Genomic DNA, 25,643 nt, shown 5'->3' on the forward strand with positions numbered 1-25,643 from the left:
CCAATTTTATGATTATAGTTTCATTCTCTCATCCTTTCTGTAACTCTTTTAATATTCTATCCTCTGAGATGCATCTTGTACATTTCCTGCACCATACCTGAAATCAGCACTTCATTGGAGGATTTTGCACAGGTCTGTTTTAGGCCTTAAAAAGATTACTTTGCCAGCCTGGCCAACATGGTGAAACCTTGTCTCTACTAAAAATACAAAAATTAGCCTGGTGTGGTGGCACATGCCTATAATCCCAGCTACTAAAGGGGGCTGAGGCATGAGAATCACTTGACCCCAAGAGGCAGAGGCTGTAGTGAGCTGAGATCATGTCACTGTACTCCAGCCTGAGTGACAGAGTGAGATCCTTTCTCCAGGAAAAAAAGAAAAGAAAAGAAAAGAAAAAAAAGGTTACTTCAGTTATTTAGTGGTTAATAGATGCCATAATCAGGGACGGGAATGAGGGTACTTGGAACAAATCACAAGAAATTACTGTCAGCTGAACCAGCATGGTAACAGTAAAGGTGATTAAGAATTAGGCATAATGTGGAGGTATAGCCAACAGACTTTGCTGAAAGAACAGCAAAGTCTGTGAAAGTAAAGAAAGAATGAAAGATACCTTACATTTCTGTCCTGAGCCGCTGGGTCAATGCTGTGAAATGGAAAGCAGTGAGTTTAGGGAGGAATACAAAATGCAGATATAAATTTGGGTGTCATCAGAATATAGATATTAAGAGATACTGGCCACGCACAATGGATCACGTCTGTAATCCCAATACTTTGGGAGGCTGAGGCGGGCAGCTCACTTGAGGTCAGGGGTTCAAGACCAGCCTGGCCAATATGGTGAAACCCCATCTCTACAAAAAATACAAAAATTAGCAAGGCATGGGGGCAGGTGCCTGTAGTCCCAGCTACACAGGAGGCTGAGGCACAAGAATTGCTTGAGCCTGGCAGAGATTGCAATGAGCCGAGATCGTGCCATTGAACTCCCATCTAGGTGACAGAGCGAGACTCCGGTCTCAAAAAAAAAAAAAAGAGAGAGAGAGAGAGAGATGCTATTTAAAGTCATAGAACCAGCTGGTATTATTGAGAGAGTATAGAGAACAAAAACATCCAAGGGCTATGGCCTAGAGTACTCCAGTATTTAGGTGAAAGAAGAGAAGGACTCAGCAAAGGAAACAAAAAAGGAGTGGCCAGTGAGGCAGGAAAACCAAGAGTATGGTAATCTAGACTAAAAGTGAAGAAACCATTTCAATAAGGAGGATGATCAAATGTTACCAGTTATAAATGTATAGTTATTTCTGATTATTTAATTAATTTCTCTCTCTTTCAACCCAGACTGTATCAGCTCCAAGATGCTGATATTTGTCTGATCTCATCATTGTGTCTCTAAGGTCTCAATATTACCTTATTCATAATATTTACTCTAAAAACATTCCAAGAATACATCTTTATTTGTAATAATATTTACTGACTCACATGACTTGATCTTCCATTTAAATCTCAAAAGGAAGAATTGTCAATATAGAAAAAGAAACGAAAAAGATAAAGGGAACTAGAAAAGGCATGGTTATAAAATCTAAGAAATTTTATTTGGGTCCTATTTTTGTTTCTGTAAGTTACCTGTGCTACAGCTTAGAATTCTCCAAATGTCAGAGGTAGAGGGCTATAGAAAACACAAAGGAGGAAATAAAGATGGACTGGAATCTAGGATACGGGAATTGAAGTGCCAGACCTTTGACCCTCTTTCCTAACTCTGAAATCAAGGTTTTCATAGGTTCTCACAGACTGAAATGCATGCTTCCTGAAAGGTGGAATCCCTATTGAGGAGGCAGCACCTGCCTTGCTATGTGAGCACTTAGACTGCCACTGCTAAATTCTCTGTCTGTTCTGTGCTGCAACAGGAATGATCCTAAACGGTTTTTATGTCAGATGTCCTTTTATCAGGGAACTATTTTCTTACATTTATCACAGTATTGTATGTCTTAGAAAATGTATTCTATGGCACTGGACCTCAAATTAGAAACACTTTGTTACTATGATGGTGATATTAGACACCAGCAGCAGGAAGCAGAAAGACAGAGGACACAGAACAAAAGAAACAGGAAAGCTAAAAGCACTGAGGCACTTAAAGGCACCCTAGTGGGAACAAATGGTCAGACTGGGCAGAGCTCTGCAGATATTCCGGAGAAAAACATTTCTAATCTAGCAAAATAATTTTCTAATTCGGGAGCAGGGTGGCGCTAAATCCTAACCATCAGACTGGAATAGTAGAAACAGGACAAGTCAAGGACTCACTTTTTTTGGTAACTGAATGCATTGCATCACATTTGGCTATGATAAATAATAAAACCAGAAAACTCTAATTCAGTTAGTCAAATAGATTTTAGAATAATAAAAATTACCTTGTAATTCATTCGAATAGTATACACAGTATATGTAGTGTGTGTATGTATATGTGTTTGTGTGTGTGTGTGTGTGTCTGTTAAATCTGAATAGTCCTCACTCTTTTTTATTTTTTATTATTTTTATTTTTTTTCTTGAGATGGAGTCTCACTCCCAGGCTGGAGTGCAATGGCACGACCTCAGCTCACTGCAACCTTTGCCTTCCAGGTTCAAGCGATTCTCCTGCCTCAGCCTCCTGAGTAGCTGGGACCACAGGCATGCACCACCATACCCGGCTAATTTTTGTATCTTTAGTACAGGCAGGTTTCACCATGTTGGCCAAGCTTTGTCTAGAACTCCTGACCTCAGGTGATCCGCCTGCCTCAGCCTCCCAAAGTGCTGGGATTATAGGTGTGAGACATCATGCCTGGCCTGTCATTCTTTTTAATACCCCAGTATCATTGGGGAAGAAAGCATTTTTCCATCAGAACAGGGACTAGCTGTGGCAGTAATTCTCAAACTGGAAAGGGAGAAGGGAAAAATCTGAAAAAAAAGTCTTCCAAATGATTCCAACACTTCCCTCTCAAAGGAATGTCCCATATCTCTCCACTGATAATCTCTGAAAATCTAGTATACATCTGACTCCTTCTTTTACTTAATAATATATTCTTAGAAAATACAAATTCATCTATATTTAGAGTTTAAGTTTCTCAAACTGGGGTCACATGTACCCCCAGGGGATGCAGCTATATGCCAGAGAGAATTTAAAGTCACTTGACAAATGTGGCACAGCTTCCTGGAGTATTTTACACAGAGGTATGACATTTATTATAATATTTTATAATACAGTGAGCACAAAGAGGTTAGAAAGCAAAAGGTATATGAACCTTTAAGATAATTCAGGAGAATGCAAAGAAATTTTGGCCTTGTGGTTGACATTGTAAGACTATTCTCAGACTTCTTGAGAAATATGCTTATACTTTGCTGCCAGAGGAGTAACTGATGAAATACTGTGAGAAACACCAGAAGCAATCATCTTTGGGAAAGTGAATCTTCTGTAAATGGATGTAGGGAGGGGAAGCAGTTAGGGGAAGGGGAAGTTGTATGAAAGAGGAGGGAGAACTTGAAGAAGGTAATGAACAGTCAAAAATGCTATACAGGTTGAGTATCCCAAATCTGAAAATCAAAAATCTGAACTATTCCAAAACACTATTTTGAATGCTGACATGATGCTCAAATGAAATGCTCACTTTGGATTTCGGTTGCTCGACCAATATAATGCAAAATATTACAAAATCCTAAAAAACCTGAAGTCCAAAACACCTTAAATAAGGGATATTGAACCTGTATTACATTTGTTTTTTTGTTTTTGAGACAGAGTCTCACTTTGTTACCCATGCTGGAGTGCAGTGGTGCGATCTTGGCTTGCTGCAACCTCTGCCTCCTGGGTTCAAGTGATTCTCCTGCCTCACTTCCCAAGTAGGTGGGACTACAGACGTGCGCCACCACACCTAGCTAACTTTTTTTTGTATTTTTAGTAGAGCCAGGGTTTTGCCATGTTGGGCTGGTCTTGAACTCCTGATCTCAAGTGATCCACCCATCTCAGCCTCCAAAAGTGCTGGGATTATAGGCATGAGCCAACGCACCTGGACCTGCATTATTTTTTATTTGGCCACTGTGTGGATTATTTGTGTCAATCCCTCTTCTACTTCCATTTATGAATAAGAAGCAGTCCATTTTTCTTAAACCAAAACCCGATGGGATATATGATTCAATGACTTTTCAAAAGCAAATTATTCAAGACACAAAGTAACAAAAGTCAATTACAGCCTGGGCAACATGATGAAATCTTGTATCTACCAAAAATATAAAAAATTAGCCAGGTGTGGTGGTGTACACTTCTGGTCTTAGCTACCTGGAAGGCTGAGGTGGAAGGATTGCTTGAGCCTGGGGAGGCAGAGTTTGCAGGGAGCCGAGATTGCACCACTGCATTCCAGCCTGGATTACAGAGTAAGATCCCGTCTCAAAATAAATAAATAAATAATAAAAGTCAATTACTATGTCAGGATAATGAGATTGAGTAATCTGAATTTTCTATTTTTCTATAATTCTAAAACTTTTATAATGACCATGTATTTTAATAACTAGAAAAAATTAATTAACAAAACTATATTACTCTAAAATAAATCAACTATATACCTACATGCAGTCTGCAACGATGCTTGGTGCCAGCTCCTGCTACCTGAAATACCTTATTCTTTATGGCAATCAGTCATCTGACATACACACAATGACTTAGGGAAGCACTCCTTTAATCCTTAGCACAAAATACAATCAATAGCTGTATCATATTTACCTCCATATGAAATCCCAGTTTGCCCTTTCAAAGAGAATGTATTCCAAGTCCAGCTTTTGCAAAACCAAGAATTATTTGTAAGCTGATATTAAGAACTCACTGAGAATCCTGATTTCTGAATTCTCAGTTAATAAATGGTAAATTAGTGGATCAATAAAGCACTTAAGCAGGAGAGCACAATGGCAATGTTGGCTTGGCTGATTCAAAGGCAGATTATTTACTGCAAAAGAAACTGCCTCACTTCAGTGAAAGGAGATGCAATAGAGGGAAAGAAATGCTCACATTCTTTACTTTTCTGCTCTTCCTGGGGATGTTAGCAACATTGGCAAAGAAAAAAATTTAATTGCACCCATCCTCTAGCAAACTAAACCAGCAAAAAATAAAGACCAAATAAAGAGATGAGTTGAAGAAGCTGTACCCTTTATGTGTTTTCACCATTAAGTCGGATGTCATATAACAATGGGGATACATTCTGGGAAATGTGTCGTTAGGCATTTCGTTGTGCAAACATCACAGAGTGTACTGTGGTAGTTAATACTGAGTGCGAGTTGAATGGGCTGAAGGATACAAAGTATTGATCCTAGGTATGTCTGTAAGGGTGTTGCCAAAGGAGATTAACATTTGAGTCAGTGGGCTGGGGAGGACAGACCCACCCTTAATCTGGTGGGCACCATCTAATCAGCTGCCAGTGAATATAAAGCAGGCAGAAAAACGTGAAAAGGTGAGACTGGCCTAAGCCTCCCAGCCTACATCTTTCTCCCATACTGGATGCTTCCTGCCCTCGAACATCAGACTCTAAGTTCTTCAGTTTTGGAACTTGGACTGGCTCTCCCTGCTCCTCAGCCTGCAGATGGCCTATTGTGGGACCTTGTGATTGTGTGAGTTAACACTTAATAAACTCCCCTTTATATATATATATATATATCTATTCCATTAGTTCTGTCCCTCTAGAGAACCCTGACTAATACATATACTTACACAAAGCTAGATGGTATAGCCTGTTACACACCTAGCTATATGGTACAGCCTTTTGCTACTAGGCTACCTCCCTGTGCAGCATGTTATTGTACTGAATACTGTAGGCAACTGTTTCACAATGGCATTTGTGTATCTAAACATATTTAAATATAGAAAAGTATAGTAAAAATACAGTATTATAAGCTTATGAGACCACTGTTGTATATGCAGTCCATCATTAACTGAAATAACATTATGTGGTGCATGACTGTATATCAAGATACTGGAGATTCAGAAGTGCTCCCTGTGGTTGGTTGCCCCGGGACCTGAGACAGGGTAAGGCAGCATGGTCACTCACTCAGCCGAAAGTGCTGGCTGATATCAGTCTTCCCTTTCATGGGCTCAATCAGTCCAAATGGTAAACTGCCTGGAAATATAGTACACCAAGGCTTTTCAGTACCTCCTTGCAAGGCCAATAAAAAAGGGAAACAACATTTTCTTATTGCTGTGACAGGACAAAGCAGCAAAGAGGAAATAAAAGAAGTTCTATGAACATAGAAGGTAACGCTGAGTAAAGAAACAGATGATTATAGGCTGGGCACGGTGGCTCACACCTGTAATTCCAGCACTTTGGGAGGCCAAGGCCGGCGGATCACCTGAGGTCAGAAGTTCAAGACCAGCCTGGCCAACATGGTAAAACCCCACCTCTATTAAAAATATAAAAATTGGCCGGATGTGATGGTGCATGCCTGTGGTCCTAGCTATGTGGGAGGCTGAGACAGAGGATTGCTTTAACCTGGGAGGTGGAGGTTGCAGTGAGCTGAGATTGCACCACTGCAATCCAGGAGTGAAAAAAAAAAAGAGAGATTATAAGCAAATACAGCATCACTGAGGTACATGTAAAACCACTTACATTTCTTACATATGCATAATACTTTAAAATTTACAAATTTCTCTCATAATTATCTCATTAAAAATCTTAACAACAGCCGGGCGCAGTGGCTCACACCCATAATCCCAGCACTTTGGGAGGCCAAGGTGGGCGAATCACCTGAGGTCAGGAGTTCAATACCAGCCTGACCAACATAATGAAACCCCATCTCTACTAAAAATACAAATTTAGCTGGGTGTGGTGGCACATGCCTGTAATCCCAGCTACTTGGGAGGCTGAGGCAAGAGAATTGTTTGAACCCAGGAGGCAGAGGTTGCAGTGAGCCGAGATTGCGCCACTGCACTCCAGCCTGGGCAACAGGAGTAAAACTCCGTCTCAAAAAAAAAAAAAAATTAACAACGCTGTGAAGTCTGTAATTCCACCATTTCACAAACTACAAAACTGAGATCTAGAAAGGTTATCCAAATGGTGTGTGGCAAAGCACTAATTCAAACAGGTCTTTTTTAAGTACAGTGCTTTTCTACGATAGAAGAGTTACAGCCAGTCAGCAGGCAAGGTAAAAACAGCATATAGTTGAAATCATCCTTGAAAGCTCCTTAAAATGTCCATAAAATACAGAATACTCCCATTTCTCAGTAGGTGCAACAGAGCTAGTTCTTCCTCCAGCTCTAGAATAAATGTCTTCCTCAGATCAATGTGGATAAAGTAAGCTAGTTGTAGATAGCAGCCACATCTGTACCAAAAAAGCACTCTGCTTTCAACAATTGGACTCAACTTGGTGCAGCCTGATTTGGGGCCACTGGACTGCTGTCAATGAGAGACTGAGAACAGTAGATGCATGAGGGCACTAATCATTATCTAACCATAAGGCATGAGTAATTAAGCCAAAGGGCAGGCAGAAACACAGATGTTAAAATTTTTCTACCTCCTGAACACACAGCTGAGTTTAAGTGAGTCACGTAAACATAGTATGACTCTATTGTATTCTATAGCTACATCAAATATCCACTCTTTGTTTCAGACATACATTAACTGTCTACTGTCCTGGGTGCTAGGAATACAAATGTTAACAAAACAGTCCTATCTTTGGGTGGTTTACATACAACAGAAGCAATAATAAAGCAGATTTATTTAAATTTGTCACTTTTATTAAATGCCTATCATTGTGCTATGTTCTTGAGAAAACAGAGATAAATGTGCAAGGCCCTGGCTCTCAAGGAGCTTATATAATAAAGAGACAAAACAAAGTACTGCTGCTCTAAGGGCTGAACAGAAGAAATTACTCCAGTATGGAAGGAATCAGAGGAGACTGTGGAGAAACTGACATCTGACTTGGGCTTTCAATTTTACAAGACAAACGGTGTCATGAAACAGAGGCATATTTCAGGCAGGGAACACTGGGAGAAGAGCTGGTAGTCTCATTTGACTACATCGAGTAGTCTAATTTAACTAGATCACATAAGTACAATGGAGAATGAAAGGAGATAAGGCTAACAGGGCAGAGGCAAAGATTCACCCATTTCCCTCCATTTCTACTACTTCTCTCAAGTCAAGCCCATTATCTCTCACCTCCTGGCCACAAGGGAACACTCTATCTCCTAGCCTCCCCTGCAGTTAGAATTGGGACAGTGTGATTGAGTTCTGACTACTGGGCATACATTGACATAGTAGATCACTTCCAGGCATGGTCATAAAACCCCTAAGTCATCATCCACACTATTCCCTTTCCTGATAATAGCAAAAGGCCATGTATTAAAGACAGCAGTGTCAAAATATGGGCAGAGCCTGGATTTTCAAGTTATTCTTGAGAGTTGCCTAAGAGAGCTATACAACTTGACTAGTGTATTATATGATCAAAAATTAAACATTTATGGTGTTAAAACACTGATTTTTAGGCCAGGCATGGTGGCTCATGCCTATAATCCCAACACTTTGGAAGGCCAAGATGGGTAGGTCACTTGAGGCTACGAGTTTGAGACCAGCCTGGCCAACATGGTGAAATCCTGTCTCTACAAAAAATATAAAAATTAGCTGGGTGTGGTTGCACATGCCTGTGGTCCCAGCTACTTGGGAGGCTAAGGCAGAGAATCACTTGAACCCAGGAGGTGGAGGTTGCAGTAAGCTGAGATCATGCCACTGCACTGTAGCCTGGGCAACAGAGCAAAACTCTATCTCAAAAAAAAAAAAAAGTGGGGGGGCACTGATTTAAAAAAAAATTATTTCTTTCCAAGGCACAGCTTAGATTATCTCAGCACCTTCCCAACTAGTCTCTGATTCTCCTTTGTTTCATCTGGATGCACACAACTGCAAAAGTAATCCTCTTAAGGCACAAATTGGATGACCATGCTCCTGTTTATAACACTTCCAAGGCTTTGTGTTGTACTTAGAATAAAAATCCAAACTCCTTAAAAAGGCCTACAAGGCCCTGCATAATCTGTTCTCTGACTCTTTCCAACCTCACCTCAACCTGCTCTGTCTCCTTATTTACTATGTCTGACCACACTTGCCTTCTCTCAGTCCTTTCTCCCATTAGGGCCCATGCAGTTACTTGTTATTCCGTCAGCTTGTAACATTCTGCCTCTTATTTTTGCTCTTCACATGGCCAACACGATCCCATCTTTTGGGGGCTGGGTTACAATCAAGCTTCTTTAACCTGTATCCCAGGACGGCTTTGAATGTGGTCCAACACAAATTTGTAAACTTTCTTAAAACATGAGTTTTTTGGGTTTTTTTGTTTGTTTGCTTTTTGGCTCATCAGCAATCATTAGTGCTAAAGTATTTTATGTGTAGCCCAAGACAATTCTTCCAATGTGGCCCAGTGAAGCCAAAATATTGGATACCCCTAGGCCTTACATAGTAGCTTTAGAGAGACCTTCCTTGACCACACTATTTGATAGATACCCCCTTGTTTTCAGCTCAACCTCAAAGTAGCATCTATGCCCTCTGAAAATTTTAATTCAGATGTTATCAGAATCAGAGGATCCTACAATTGTTCTACGTCCCCAAAAGCAAGAGGCAAATTTACTGCATTTTGATGTAATCTACATTTAAATAGTCCCATTCCTAAACTGGAAAGTATATTAAGAAGATTAATGAAGCTTGCTCAGCTTTGCATTTCCTCCCTATCCTATTCTCTAATATCAGCAACGCTGTAGCAGTGGGTGAACTGGTTGATATACACATTTCAGTTTCAGGCTCACCATCAGTGTGTATATTTATGGATTTCATAAGTCTTTTCAACTTGATAAGTGATGCTTAACATAATTTGAACACTCTAATAAGATATTTGTGTTCTTATCACAATCATGTGATCCTATTAATTATTATTATTATCATCAAGATGGAGTCTCACTCTGTCACTCAGGCTGGAGTGCAGCGGCAAAATTATGGCTCACTGCAGCCTTGATTCACTCAAGCAACCCTCCCATCTCGGCCCCCCAAGTAGCCAGGGATACAGGTGCATGCCACCACACCTGGGTAATTTTTTTGTTTGTTGTTGTTGTTTTGTGTTTTTGTAGAGACTAGGTCTTACTAAGTTGCCCAGGCTGGTCTCAAACTCCTGGCCTCAAGTGATACTCCTGCCTCAATCTCCCAAAGTGTTAAAATTACAAGCATGAACCACTGTGCTTGGCCCACTCTGTCCCTTATAGTTGTTACAATATTCAGAATCTGATAGAAACAATACTTATAGAAACATATCTGCTTTAATCTTGTTTATAATTATGATATCTTCACCTTTAACAGACAGAAAACAGTATTTATGCACTTATAGGGTTGATTTTTCTTGCATTCTCTGTGTAGGAGACTGTTGGTCCAAAGTAAGACTCAATTAAATTTACCTAATATTTGTTGAAAATTTAGATGCCAGGTGCCAGGCACAGTCCCAGTTATAATATGGGGTTAAAAAAAATAAGACATGGTTGTTTCTCCTAGATTTAAAAATTAGTTAGGAAAACAGACTCATATATAAAAACTAAGTACAGATAAACTTGATGTAATTTCCCAAAATAATATAATACTTCTCAAAAGCAAATTTCAGCCTTTATTGTGAGAGACACATAAAAAAAATTACTGGTAGAAAACAAAATAGCTATTTTCTCTAGGTCCACACCTGATGTCAGAGTGAACAGTAGCAGACTACTGGATGAAGTGTTGGCCATGTGCAATGTGTTGAAGTAATAATGTCCTATGGCAAGATATTCTAATTTTATTTTATGTTTTTGAGACAGAGTCTTGCTCTGTCGCCAGGCTGGAGTGCAGGGGTGCAATCTTGGCTCACTGCAACGCCCGCCTCCTGGGTCCAACTGATTCTCCTGCCTCAGCCTCCTGAGTAGCTGGGACTACAGGCACGCACTATCATGCCCAGCTAATATTTGTATTTTTAGTAGAGACAGGGTTTCACCATGTTGGCCAGGATGGTCTCAATCTCTTGACCTCGTGATCGGCCCGCCTTGGCTTCCCAAAGTGCTGGGATTATAGGTGTGAGCTACCGAGCCTAGCCGAAGATATTCTAATTTTTAAAAATTTGTAAAATATACACAAAGTGAAAGTGGCTCTGTAAAAACTGGATCATTTAACACTTTGATTATAACAAAAAAATTTACTTTGGACTTAGCTCAGAATAGACAAAGTTGGAAACATATCATTGCTATTTGACCTTTGATGTAGCTAGGGAAGCAGTCATAGTAAATATAGATATGCTTTTTGCTTATTGCTGGAGGAGGTTTATTGTTGTTTTTAACTTTACTGGTTGTCCCATGACAAATCTAAAATTTTGAAAGAAAAGATCAGGCAGGTGGCTTCATGCCTGTTATCTCAGCACGTTGGGAGGCCAAGGCAGAAGGACTTGCTTGAAGCCAGGAGTTCCAGATCTGCTTGGGCAACATAAGGAGACCTCATCTCTGCTAAAAATAAAAATAAAAATAAAGCCAGGCATGGTGCACACTTGTAGCCAAGCTATGCAGGAGCCTAAAGTGGGAGAATTATTTTTGAGTCTTGAAGGTTGAGGCTGCAGTGAGCCATGACTGCACCAACTGCACTCCAGCCTTGCTGACAGAGTGAGATCCTGTCTCAAAATTTTTTTTAAATAAAGAAATAAAATCTTCATAGAACAGTAAGTAAGATCAAATTCAGGAATGAATTTCAAACTGTAAAATTAACACAGGGACAGTTCACAAGAGTATTCAGATTAAAAGTAGAGTAATTTTTCTCCAGATGACAACTAAGCAGAGAAACAAGAGGCAGAAGCTGCAAAGCTCAGACCTTTTTGAAACCTGACATCGCATTGATACTAGTCATTAGAACACACCCATCACTTACATCAACATCTTTTTTCAATTATCCTTCTCCTGTCCACCTGCCCTGCTCCCACTCACTGCTTATGAAAGATCAGAGCAGGAAAGAGCTGGATTATTTACAGAATCTGTGAAACAAAGTAAATGTTATGCCTGTTCTCTTTCTTCCAAAAATGGAAAATTACCATACTTCGTTTTGTTATTAAGTGATAGAAAAGCCCCTAAGAGAATGATCAAATGAAAAACTTGAGAAAAATAACTTAATTTAAAATAATTAATAGATCTAAGTTTCAAACTTTAGCTGGTAAATATGATAGTCTTCTTTAGATATAGATTTAACTAAGAAGAGAATGTGATCCAAGTTTTTTACTGTCCTAAATCCCCCTAAGCTAAGCAAATTTTGTCAATAAAAAATTATTAGCACTCAAGATGGGAAAGTTGGAACATTTTTCACCTCCTCTTGAATCTAGTCTTACAGGTGTAATTTCATTGTTTTAAGTAATGTAAACTCTATACATTTCAGAAAATACATACAAAAGGTAAATGTAAACACATTCCAAAACAACTCACACACAGTGTATTTTCTCAATTTGTTAGACAGTCCCTATTGTTTACAATACAAATTGGCATATGCATGGAGAAGACAAGCTTACCCATTTCAGGTCTCTAAGGACTCTAAGGTTGCATGTTACCTGTTTGCTTTATATCCTGCTTATATCTTATACAAAAGCAGCAATTTCACAGAGAAATAATTACTATACGCAAATACATTCACCGTGCTATAAATACTTCTTAGTCTTTTGACTGGACAACACTGACAACTCTTTAAAATTTAACTTCCATTAACATGCAGCGAAGTCTATCTGTTGACCTTTGTAAATAAGAATGATACACTAATACATATATTATTAATCTATGTGTGGCCGCATTCATGTTTTCAGTGATAACAATTATTTTGCATTAAGTCCTAACCAAGTTCTCCCTGAGAGCAACAGAATCTTCTGAAATACTGCCAGCTGGGTTAGAGATGCAATCTGTAGTAAACCTAGTAGACCTACTAAGGCGTCATTAACTGATGCTCTAAGGAAATGATTCACTGACCACAGACAAAACGGAGCCAGTTTTCACTGACTGCTGTCGCATAGGATATTAACATATGATATGCTGCCCTAAAGCCCTTGACAGATACATTACCTAGTTGGACATTTCCTTCTGGTCAAGAAATTAGCTATAGACTTTATATAATTTCAACTATCAGCAGTTCTATACAGCAAATGAATCACACAGGAACAGTTACAAGATGCACATATGTTACAAGATGAACAAACCTAAAACTCTAATTTAAGTCCATCCAGAGGGATGAAACACATAATGCACACACTGATATTCTTATTATAAGTTAATTTCACCATGTTTCTCAGAATGTATTAAAACAGTCTTATTCTAAGGACCTCCCCCACTCACTTATAATACCTTCAAAGCTACAGTCAGTGAAAGCAGAGACTTAGAGAGAAAATAACTAACCCACAAAACTCACAAAGGTGGTTACCTGGTAGTCTGGTTTTGTAAAATAATCCAAAGAAGAGATATGGTCTAGAAAGATGCTGAATTCTGGAGGGAGATGTTTCAACATGAGCCTGTGGTCATATCTCTCCTTAATAGAGCCTACTTGCTCCTGGGAAGTAAAAAGAAAAAGAGCTCTAGTCAATTTCTCCTGGAAGTTAGGCATTAAGAGCTCCCCAGTAACAGTCTCAAGGGTATGTACTAGGGAATGAGATAGTGGGTAATTAAGCATAAAACAAGAACTGAGCTCTTACTAACGGCCTAATGTACAGTGTTTTAAAGGAGAAGAAAACTATAATGCAGAATAAAACAAGTAGCACAGAGTTCTGCATCAGTGTATTCATAGTCCCCAAAACAAATAATTTATTTATTTAGTTTTTCAGACAGGGTCTCATTCTGTCACCCAGGCTGAAGTGCAGTGGCACGATCAGAACTCACTGCAGCCTCAACCTTTGAGACTCAAGTGATCCACCTGCCTCAGCTTCCCAAGTAGCTGGGACTAGAGGCACATGCCACCATATCCAGGTAATTTTTAAAAATCTTTTGTAAAGATGAGGGTCTTGCTATGTTATCCAGCCTGGGCTCAAATTTTTGGGCTCAATTGATCCTCTTGCCTTAGCCTCTCAAGGTGCTGGGATTATAGATGTGAGCCATTGCACCCATCTCAAAATAATTTATCTTAAATCTGATCTATTTTTCTTATCAACACATGTGTTTACAGTTTTCTAAATCAAACAATATAATGTGACAACCAAAAACTAAAAGCTTACTTGACTTATAAAAACAAAGGAGAGAACTAATGAAATTGAAAGTTAAGATGTAGGGCTTTAAATTAGTCAGAAGCAATTAGTGTCCATTCTCTTTGTACACAGAAAATGTCATAACATTAATTTGATCTCTAATGTCAGCTCAGAGAGAAAAATATACATATTGGGATATAGTAAAAGTCCTTGTAGATTTTAAGTTTTATATATGAGTATATTTTCAACAAAAATGTTTATTCAGGAGAAATTTTTATTTCTTCCAACAAAATTGACATCTCTGTTCCCAAAATTACCTTGTCCTTTATTTTTCTCCAAGGCAGCTGACCAACCACAAATTCCACCAACATGTAGAATAAGGACCAAAGGTCATCATGTCTTCCCATTTCCTTCATAAACAAAACAGAAGTCAGTCACATTACATTACTATCACTTGTGAGTACATTACACTGGTCAAGGCCTAACCATTTTGTTTTACCTTATTAGGTGAAAAATGTAAACTTATTTCTCAAAAAAATTAAACGGTAAATATATCTATAAATTTACATAGCTACATAGCAATCTATTTGGCAGAATATATGAACTGAAAAACCTTTTGAAATAAAGAACACCTCAAAACATAGAAATGCTAGCAATAACATAACAGTCCATTAGTTAATGTGTTCATTTAGAAGAAAGAGAACTCTTTATTTTTTTTATTTTTTATTTTATTTATTTTTTTTTTTGAGACGGAGTTTCGCTCTTGTTACCCAGGCTGGAGTGCAATGGCGCGATCTCGGCTCACCGCAACCTCCGCCTCCTGAGTTCAGGCAATTCTCCTGCCTCAGCCTCCTGAGTAGCTGGGATTACAGGCACGCGCCACCGTGCCCAGCTAGTTTTTTGTATTTTTAGTAGAGACGGGGTTTCACCATGTTGACCGGGATGGTCTCGATCTCTTGACCTCGTGATCCGCCCGCCTCGGCCTCCCAAAGTGCTGGGATTACAGGCTTGAGCCACCGCGCCCGGCCCGAAAGAGAACTCTTAAAAGCTATTTTTTTAAAAGGTGGAAATAAGGGAAGCAGGATGATGCTGAAGTTTTGGCTCCTCTGGAGGCATCTGTCATGAGTTTATCAACCAGGAAGGGGACAGGAGTAAAGGCATTGTGCCTATATAGGACAGGAGTTGTAACTGAGATATACCCCACCTCCACCATATAGCTAGGACCCTAAAAGGGTTACATCCTTGGTGTAGTATTTGGTATATACATTATACTGTAGTAATTGTTTTCTGTAAAAGTTAACTGCTATCAAAGAAAAAAAAATGGGTTTTTAAAAAATTGCCCTGAGAGTCTGTCACCATAAGCCTGCCCCTCATTTAGAGTTGGGGGTTAAATATGTACTTGTGTGGTCTGAAAAATCAAGCCCAGAAATTAACTTGAAATTGATTTCTGAGTAATCATGTCCTGCAGGAATGACAGAAGTAAATTTATCCTCTCAGGATAAATACATCCCTAAATTCTGACCTCATAGAAGTACTATAGAAAAACCCTCACCAAACATATGTTCATTATTCAAATTTATAAAATATGTTAGTAAATTAATGTTAAAAGAAGCTACAAAGAGCAGAAAAAAGTATCCAAGGATTTCAGAAATAGAATTATAGGATATGAAGTAAGAATGTTTAAAATGTTAAAAAAATGGAGTCAAAGTCAGTGAAAAATAACTATATTCAATAAAAATGAACCAAAACCCAACCAGATTTGAAAACTGACTAAAAAGAACATCTAGAAATAAAAAGCACGATCATAGAAATTAAAAGCTCATGAAACACCACAGAAAAAAATCAATTTGGAAAACAGATCTGAAGAAATTATCTAGAATGCAGCACAGAGACATAAATAATTAGAAAATCTGATAAATAAGAAAATGAGAAATAAGAAAATCTAAGAAAGTCTAATACATCAATTTGGTCATCTGGGAAAAAGGATATAAAGAGAAAGGGAAAAAGGGAATATGAGAATCTTCCAGAATCGAGGAAAGACATGAACATTTCAATTAGGAAATACATCAAATCCCAAACAGATAAATATTTAAAAATCCACACCTAGGCACATTTGAACATAGGACTCCAAAGACAGAGAAGATACCAAAAGTATTAAAATAAAAAGGACAAATTGGCTAGGCACAGTGGCTCATGCCTATAATGCCAGCATTTTGGGAGGCTGAGACAGGTGAATTGCTTTAGCTCAGGAGTTCAAGACTAGCCTGGGCAATGTTGTAAAGCCCTGTCTCTACAAAAAATACAAAAATTATCCAGCTGTGGTGGTGCATGCCTGTGGTCCCAGCTACTCAGGAGGCTGAGGTGGGAGGATTGCTTGAGCCAGGAGGTTGAGGCTGCACTGAGCTGAGATCATGCCAGTATACTCCAGCCTGGGCAACAGAGCAAGACTCTCAAAAAATAAAAAAATAAAATAAAATTTTAAAAAAGACAAATTAAATACAAAGTAACAAAAATAAAGGAACAAAGATTTTCTCAACAGTGACTCAGGAAGCAGAAGAAAGTAATTTTTTCAAAGTATTGAGATAAATATTAATAAGATTAAAATGTAAAACAGCAATAAGCATGACAGAGTTCAAGTGTTTATAAAATTCCTTGTATTAAGAATTATTTATGTTAAAAGTTTAAGATTTAGCAAGGCATGGTGGCTCACACCTGTAATCCTTGCACTTTGGGGGGGCCGAGGCTAGAAGACTGCTTGAGGCCAGGAGTTCAAGACCAGTCTGAGCAATGTAGCAAGACTATCAATACAAAAAAATTTCAAAAATAGCCAGGTATGGTGGTGTGCACCTGTGGTCCTAGCTACTCAGAAGGCTGAAGCAGGAAGATCACTTGAGCCCAGGAGTTCAAGGTTATAGTAAGCTAAGATCGTGCCTCTATACTCCAGTCTGGGCAACAGAACAAGAACCTGCTCTCTTAAAAATAAAGTTTAAGAAGCCAGAAAAAGAAAAATGGAGAAGAAAAATAAAATATTATTTTTAGATATTATCAAATCAGGGTTGCAGAATATGGAAAAAAAGAAGCATGTTAGAATTATCTGGGAATCCTTTTAAGATTAGACAAGCAATGAGGTTCCAAGAGTTGCACTCCTGCATCACCTCATAAACTAACAATCACTGTGAACTATGTTGCTGTGTAAAAGCATTCTTCCCGTCAGGTGTGCTGGGAGCAGAAAAGAGGGTTAAGAACCACTTCTATATACTATCAAATGCCTCCAAAAGGTTAGATGAGTAACAAATAAGCAAGTTATCAAAGTAACTGTTAGAGCACTCTATGCTGGAAAGGCTTTTAGAAGAAATCTCCACTTTGTAAATTAAAACAATAAAAGTATATACTCTCTTTCTATTAGTTATTTTGAAAATGCTTATATAGCTATTACAATCTCTGAAAATACTTATGCTTATCTTAAAAATAATATGTTTTCACAGATTCCAATGTTGACATAATTCTTTAATAAAATTATTTGGAAAACCTAGTATTTCTAAACTTTTATAAGAATCTATCAGGAAAAGAAGATAACTTCTTTTCAAGGCAAAGAAAATAACTAGGTATCACAAAGGAAAGCAACACTGAATCAAACCAAATGGGTTTAAATGCTTGCCAGGGTGCTACACACTGAGAAAAACAACTTTACTATTTTCAGTTTATAATCATGCCATAAGAAACCAAATTAATTGGAGCATACTATGTAAGACCACAGTATACTCTTCCTATTATATATTGGTCAAGTTCTCATTAAAGCAATTTTGGCTTATCAGAACAGGAACAAGGAAAGAAAAGTATCAAGAAAAAATACTTTTACCCTATTCTATCAAGGAATCACTTGTTAAATTTCTCAATTCCATGCAAACAAGTTAAAGGATTGATTATCCATAAAAATGCCCACTTTTCCTGCTCATAATTAAAGTTCAGGATGATGGGGGGAAAGTTGGCACAGAACAAAAGGACCAAAGTAAGGGGTGAGGGGAGAGATTTTTAAAATTTAACCCAAGAGGAAAGGGCTAATTTATTAAAATGAAAACTGTAAAATTGTCTGTACTTGAACTCTTCATGAAAACAAAAGATTTGGTGGGAAGAGGGATATCAAAGATTAGATACATATTACAGATAAAATGTTGAGTCCCACATTTCATTAGGTATTGATAGTATTATATTCCCAAATAATTTCTGGAAATAGTACACAGATGTTCAATGTCTTCCAAAGTGTGTGTGTATATATGTGTGTGTGTGTGTGTGTGTGTGTGTATATATATTTTATATATATATAAAATTTTTTTTTTTTTTTTAGAAGGAGTCTCGGTCTGTTACCCAGGCTGGAGTGCAGTGGCATAATCTCAGCTCACCACAACCTCCACTTCCTGGGTTCAAGCAATTTTCCCACCCCAGCCTCCCGAGCAGCTGGGACTATAGGCACATGCCACCACGCCCAGCTAATTTTTGTATTTTTAGAAGAGACAGGGTTTCACCATGTTGGTCAGGCTGGTCTCGAACTCCTGACCTCATGATCCGCCCACCTCAGCCTCCCAAAGTTCTATATTAAATTTGTTAATACTTGTATCTAATTAAGGACACAGATTCCCCACAGACAGAAATATACTCAGCTACTGTCTTTACTGGCAAATCCAATTTTATTTTCCAAGCAGCTGCACATATCTGTTATCCACTATACACTTTACTGTACATTCATATTACCAACTCCTTTACCATCGATGCCACACAAAAATGAATTAGAATAAACATTCCAAGTAACTTTGTAGCTATTAAAGAGATCCTCAACTCTCAAGCACTTTCCACATCTTTTTACTTTATAAAGAAGTCAATCTGATTTAAGGTACTGGCATACTTATACATATATGACTCTAGTTCAGATACCTACCCTGTTCCGATGAGCATTGATTGATGCATAACGAACTGTCCCTCGAAACCCTGCCACAGCTCGAGGCTACAACAAAGCCATGCGAAGAATAATAAATGAGCTTCAAATAGCAATACATTCAGCACACTTTAACCCATGAAGTAAATGGAAGAAACATGTCCTTTATTGTCACAATAAAACACTATATAATTTCTAACTTTTAACTATGAAATTACAAGAAACTAGAGAGAATATCTCTAAATCACACCTTAAAAAAAACACTGATAAATTTTAATTTTCAGCCTAGTTTTTTTCTACCTATATTTTAAAATACAGAGGCATTTATGACATCTATACAACTCTGTATATTAGAAAACATTAAATGCTTTCATATACCCATAATCATGAAAAGCATCTTAGTATATTCATTAATATTCAGGTTCTGGATACAAATAAAACATTTAGATGGTGAGGAATCACTAAGCAAACTAAGATACCAAGCTCTTCATATCTTGGCTATCTCATTCAAACTCAATTCAAAGGTGGTGGCAACTTGTACCCTACCTTCTTATATAATTCATACATTAAAAATTCAAGTTATTGGGAAATTAGTATGTGCCACATACTAGAAACAACACCAACACGAAAAATATATGATCCTTGTCCAATACGAGTCCTCCAAGAACTCAACTTAGAATAAAATCCAAGCTTTTTACTTAGCCTATGAGACTTTTCATAATCTGGCATTTGTCTTCTTCCACAATGGATTTACCATGGTTTCTTTTATGACTAATTTTGGTTTAGCTTAACACAGTGAACACTATTTTCTCTAGTTGGAATGCCAGCTCCTTTAATCCCTCCAGTGGCTGGCTCTTCTACTCCATTTTAAGGCTTCTGCTGAAATGTCATTTCCTCAAAAAAACTTTCCTTAATCACTGTAATCTAAAATACTACTACCCCCATCTGTAGTTCCACTCTATTCTTTTACTCTGCTTTCTTTCTTTCTTCTTTTTTATTTCTTTCTTATAATACCTTTATTACACCCAAATCAATTTTATTTATATATATATATATATTTTTTTTTTTTTGAGATGGGAGTCTTGCTCTGTTGCCCAGGCTGGAGTGCAGTCATGCAATCTCAGCTCACTGCAACTCCACCTCCCGGGTTCAAGCTATTCTTCTGCCTCAGCCTCCTGAGTAGCTGGGATTACAAGCGTGCACCACTACGCCCGGCTAATTTTTGTATTATTAGTAGAGACAGGACCATACTGGCCAGGCTGGTCTTGAACTCCTGGCCTCATGATCCGCCCGCCTTGGCCTCCCAAAGTGCTGGGATTACAGGTGTAAGCCACTGTGCCCAGCCAATTTTATTTATATTCTTATTCTGTTTATCGCCCATTTGTTTAGACTTTAATTTTTTTTTTAGGAGATGAGGTCACTCTGTGGCCCAGGCTGGAATGCAGTGGTATAATCACAGTTCACAGCAGCCTCCTGGGCTCAAATGATCATCCTGCCTCAGCCTCCCAAGTAGCTGGTACTACTGGAGTACGCCACCACATAGGGTTAATCAATTTTAATTTGTTTATTGCCTGTCTTCTTTTAGTCCATGGAATTTAAACTCTGTGTGGGCAGGGTCTTTGTCTTGCTCATTTTACAAACATAGATACAGGCTCTGAGAGGTATGTAACTTGTCTAAAGATACAAAAATCAGTAAATAATAAAACCAGACATCAGCTAAGGTCTGTCGACATTGTTTCCGTTCTACTGCTCCAGAATAATCAAGTCTGTATCCTGATGATTCGTGGGTGGCACTGTAGCTCAATATGAAAACTGACAAACTTGAAAATGATTATAGTCAAACTTTCCATTAGTATAATTTTTGGGGTTTTTTTCTTAAGTAATATCAAACTTTCCTCAATTAACAATTACTTTTGTAGTCAGAAAAGATGACAGTAAATGTTATTTTACAAATCCTTACCAGAATCATTTGGTCATATGTTATTGCATAACATAAACAATCTATGTGTTCTTCCTCCATTGGCTCATTTCGGTAATCTGTGTTTAATCAAGTTGGCCATTTCACTTCTTCCTTTACTAAATACTTTTTCCCTTTACTTTTGTTCTGTTTTTAAGACAACTATTTTAAAATATTCTCTATTTAATGGCAAGTGTCATTATTGAAAAGTTCCTGCAATCTTTAAAAACTCCCCGTTATTTTCATTGACAATTACAGTCAGTGGATCTCAATATTTTCCTAAGACATCATTATTAACAGGAATACCTAATATTCTCAATTTGGTTGACGGAACTAAGGTTAGAGTTCTCTTTTTTAGAAGAAAATATCTAAGAAAATATATGAAAGTCTACTCTGAAACTTTTTTGGTAAATGACATTTCAGAGGTTATACTTTTATTCATTAACTGACAAGAGCCTTTAGCTAACATAAATTTTTTTTGTGTTATGTAATTTTGCCCAATTATTTTCATTCTAGTAACTGTCAGAATGAAAATCTCCAGACTTATTATCACATTCTGCAGCCTAGTCCACAGTTGATTGGGCATCTAGACTTCTCCCTGATGGATTCTAGCCAAGATAAGCCCAGGAGACTCTTTCTACTTAAGAGTTTCCATGGCCTGGCTCTGACCTTACTTCTGCCATGGAAAGGCTGAAATATAGGTAAAGATAAATCAGTTGTTTAGAGAAATCTTGACATAAGTAGTCAAATAAATAATATGTTTGCATATCTAATTCTAATAATAAAAAAAGGAAATAATATCAGATCAAGGAAATTCAATTACCTTATTAAATGTAGTAAAGACAACTCAAACCCAACTGAGGAAAAACTACCACATATGCAAATGATTCCAATTTAAAGCAGATTATGATGAATACCATTAGTGAAGCACAATGAGATATAAACACTCAAGAGTGGTAAGGATTAGTTCCATGTAGTAGGAGGGAAGAAGGACAAGTCTTAAGAATAGGCAGCACTTTACAGGGTCTTGAAACAAATAATCTCTTGAAACTTCCTCAATTCATGGCACTTTGGCAATATTTATCAAAACTGTAAATGCATATATTCACTTTGTCCCACAATTTCACTTCTGGAAATTTATCTCAGAGATATACTTGTATTTGTACAAAAATAGTGGATGTACAAAGTCATTCACTACCATCGGTGTTTGTGATAGCAAAAGATCAGTGCAACCTAAATATCTGCCAATAGGAGACAATGATTAAATAAATTATAGAATGCCCAAATAATGGAATACATTTTGAAGCTGCCAAAAAAAAAAAAAAAAAGAGGGGCCAGGCACAGTAGTTCATGCCTATAATTCCAGAAATTTGGGAGGCTAAGGCAGGAGGATCACTTGAGGCTAGGAGATCAAGACCAGCCTGGGCAACATAGTGAGACCCTATCCCTAAAAAAAAAAAAGAAAAAAAAAAAAGAAATAGCTGGGCATGGTGGCACACATCTATAGCCCCAGCTACCAGCTACTTGGGAGGATGCAGTAGGAGGACCACTGAGCTATGGGTGTAGTGAGCTTCGACTGTGCCACTCCACTCCAGCTTGGGTGACAAAGCAAGACCCTATCTAAAAGAAAAAAAAAAAACATAAAGAGGAAGTTCTATACACCAACATGGAAAGATCATCTGGATACACTGTCAAGGGAAAAACATAACAGTATAAAATGTATATCATGCTAGATTTTGAATCAAAAAGGGAAAAAGAGGAATGTTCATTTGTATTTGTTGTATGTGAATAAAGAAATTCTGGAAGAACACATTAAGAAGCTAGTAAACAGTACAGCCACCTAAAGATGAACATGGGGAATACGGGTAAGAATCAGAGATGGTACAAGAAATGAGTAAATCTGGAATAGGCAGAGGTAAAATGGAGATTTCACTGTTTACTTTTTAATTTCTTTTCAAGTCAGGTTTAATTTACTTTACTTTTAATTAGTGAGGTATAATTTACTTACAGTAAAATTCCTACTTTACGTATACACATTAACTATGAGTTTTGACTAAGATATAAAGTCATATAACTACACCACAATTAAGATAAAAAATATTTCCATCACTCCAAGAGGTTTCCTTAATACTCATTTGAGTCAATCCCTCCCACCCCAGTCTCTGACAACCAATGATTTCTGTCCCTCATCAGCACTTAGTATTGTATGGTTTTTGTTTTAACCATTCTAATTGATACATAGTGGTATCTTGCCAGGGTTTTAATTTGCATTTCCCTAATAACTAATGATATTTACCATCTCTTAATATGTTTATATGCCATTTGTATCTCTTCTTTGATAAAATGTCTATTCAAATCTTTAGCCCATTTTTATTGTGTTGTTTTCTTTTTATTGAGTTGTATGAATTGTCAACAGATCCTGGATATAAATCCTTTATCAGATGTGCATTCTGCAAATATTTTTCCTCATCTGTGTCTTGTCTTTTCATTTGCTTAACAGTGTCTTTCAAAGAGCAGAAATGTTTAGTTTTGATACATTTTTAATTCTTTAATTTTTGCATCACATGAATATATTACCTATTCAAAATTTATATTTAAAACATTTTGAAAGAAAAATAAAGTAAAAAGTGAGAGTATTTAACAATCTATGAGCATTTTAACAATCTATGAGCATATTTTATTTGATACCTAAATATTCAAATGAAAACAAAAGAGAAAAAATAAATTGAAGGACTAACAGAATTACAATAGGAAAAATGAGATTCATTTTAGGTAAAAAGAAAATGGTGAACAATGCAAAGAGGTAGGAAAGTACTATTGGTGTTAGAGAAAAATAACTGGTATACTGTAGCAGACTGTGAGAGAAAATAACAGACAAGCAGGTAGAAGTCAGATTAAGGAAGTACTTAAATGTCACATTAAGGCCAGGCGCGGTGGCACACACCTGTAATCCCAGCACTTTGGGAGGTCAAGGTGGGCAGATCACGAGGTCAAGAGATCGAGACCATCCTGGCCAACATGGTGAAACCTCGTCTCTACTAAAAATAAAAATAAAAATAAAAAAATACAACAACAACAACAAAAAAGGTCAAATTAAGGTCTACTTTAATTTGGTTTATAACATGTATATAATTGGAATTCATCAAATATTTTTAGGTTGGAAAGTAACACGATTGAGAAAATGCTCTGGATAGATGCTGACTCTGGTGGAAGTGTAATAGACAGACTAAAAGGAGAAGACAGACGAGTGAGGAAACTATTTTAATAATTAAAACAAGAAACAACAAAACTAGTACAAGGGCAGAAGCAATGTGAATGTAAAGGAGGGAATGTATGTTAGAGACAGGATGAACTCCTAGGAGAATAAATCAAGAAAGAAGAGAATGACTCTAGGAATGAGCCCTGGACTATTGCTAACAAAAGAGAAACGATCAGGGAAAAAAATGCAAGAACTATGTAATAGAACTCCCAATGGAATTAAGAAAATATCTTAATTCAGCTGAGATTCTGAAACACTAACTGAGAAAAAAGACTGAAATTTTTTCTTATGTAGGTTACTACAGTCCTAGGCACTGGAAGTTTCAGGTGAATGGTTAGGAAGTAAGCAACAGGAGAAAACATGTCACTCCAAGAGCTTCGACACAAAGAGCCAGTGTGAGATGCCAGATGAAGGGCTGAAACTGGGAAATGCCTTAAAAGCAGGACACATACAAAAAATGAACGGCCAGATTCAAATCATCAGGTAAATAGAAGTTCAATTCTGAAATTATGAATCAAAGTATTGTAATATATTTAGTTTAGAACTTCTTTGTCCCTCACAACCCAATTTAATGTAACTAATACATCTTAAAGGTGATATAGAATAGAGGCTCTCAAAACCAGCTTCATAAACAACACACTGGAGTAACACTCCATCATTCCTTCTGTAATGCCTTCTGACTGATGGTCCTACACCACAAGATTGGTAAATAAATATACATTTATGTTTTGAGGAAGTTCCTTCATGGGGATATAATAGTTTTGTATCTAGATTATGTTGTTGATGTCTTAGTCCATTTATGCTGCTATAAAACAAGCTTGCCCAATATGCGGCCCAGGATGGCTTTGAACACAACCCAATACAATTTCGTAAACTTTCCTAAAACATTCTTTTTTGTGATTTTTTCTTTTTTTTTAGCTCATCAGCTATTGTTAGTATATTTTATGTGTGGCCCAAGACAATTCTTCTTCTTCCAATGTGGCCCAGGGAAGCCAAAAGATTGGACATCCCTGCTATAAAGAATATCTGAGGCTGAAAATTTATAAAGAAAAGAGGTCTATTTGGTTCACAGTTCTGCATGCAGGTTGTACAAGAAACATGGTCCAGCATCTGTTTCTGGTGAGGGCTTCAGGCTACTTCCACTATGGTGGAAGGCAAATCAGAGGAGGCATGTGCAGAGGACACATGGTAAGAAAGGAAGCAAGAAGGTGAGTGAAGGGGCCAGGCTCTTTTTAACAACCAGCTCTCATAAAAACGAAAAAAGTGACAACTCATGACCCCCCAACTCCCAAGGGAGAGGAGTGATCTATTCATGAGTGATC

General features: G+C 37.5%; 1 protein-coding gene across 5 annotated transcripts in view; it reads right to left on the reverse strand.

Annotated features, from left to right (window-relative positions):
- TTBK2 (tau tubulin kinase 2) overlaps nt 1–25,643 on the reverse strand; it is a 159,293-nt gene that overhangs the window by 37,022 nt on the left and 96,628 nt on the right. For 4 of the 5 annotated variants that reach the window (XM_012442310.2, XM_064365958.1, XM_064365957.1 and 1 more), the window contains 3 exons: nt 19,109–19,174; nt 14,493–14,585; nt 13,422–13,547 (listed from right to left, as the gene is read on the reverse strand). In XM_012442310.2, the coding sequence (XP_012297733.1) occupies nt 13,422–13,547; nt 14,493–14,585; nt 19,109–19,174 (285 nt within the window). The remainder of the gene's footprint in view (nt 1–13,421; nt 13,548–14,492; nt 14,586–19,108; nt 19,175–25,643) is intronic. The other variant, XM_021673113.2, reaches the window with a different exon arrangement.

Source organism: Aotus nancymaae, unplaced genomic scaffold (genome assembly GCF_030222135.1).
Source record: "Aotus nancymaae isolate 86718 unplaced genomic scaffold, 86718_ANA_hifiasm-v0.15.2.pri h1tg000062l, whole genome shotgun sequence".
NCBI lineage: Eukaryota > Metazoa > Chordata > Mammalia > Primates > Aotidae > Aotus > Aotus nancymaae.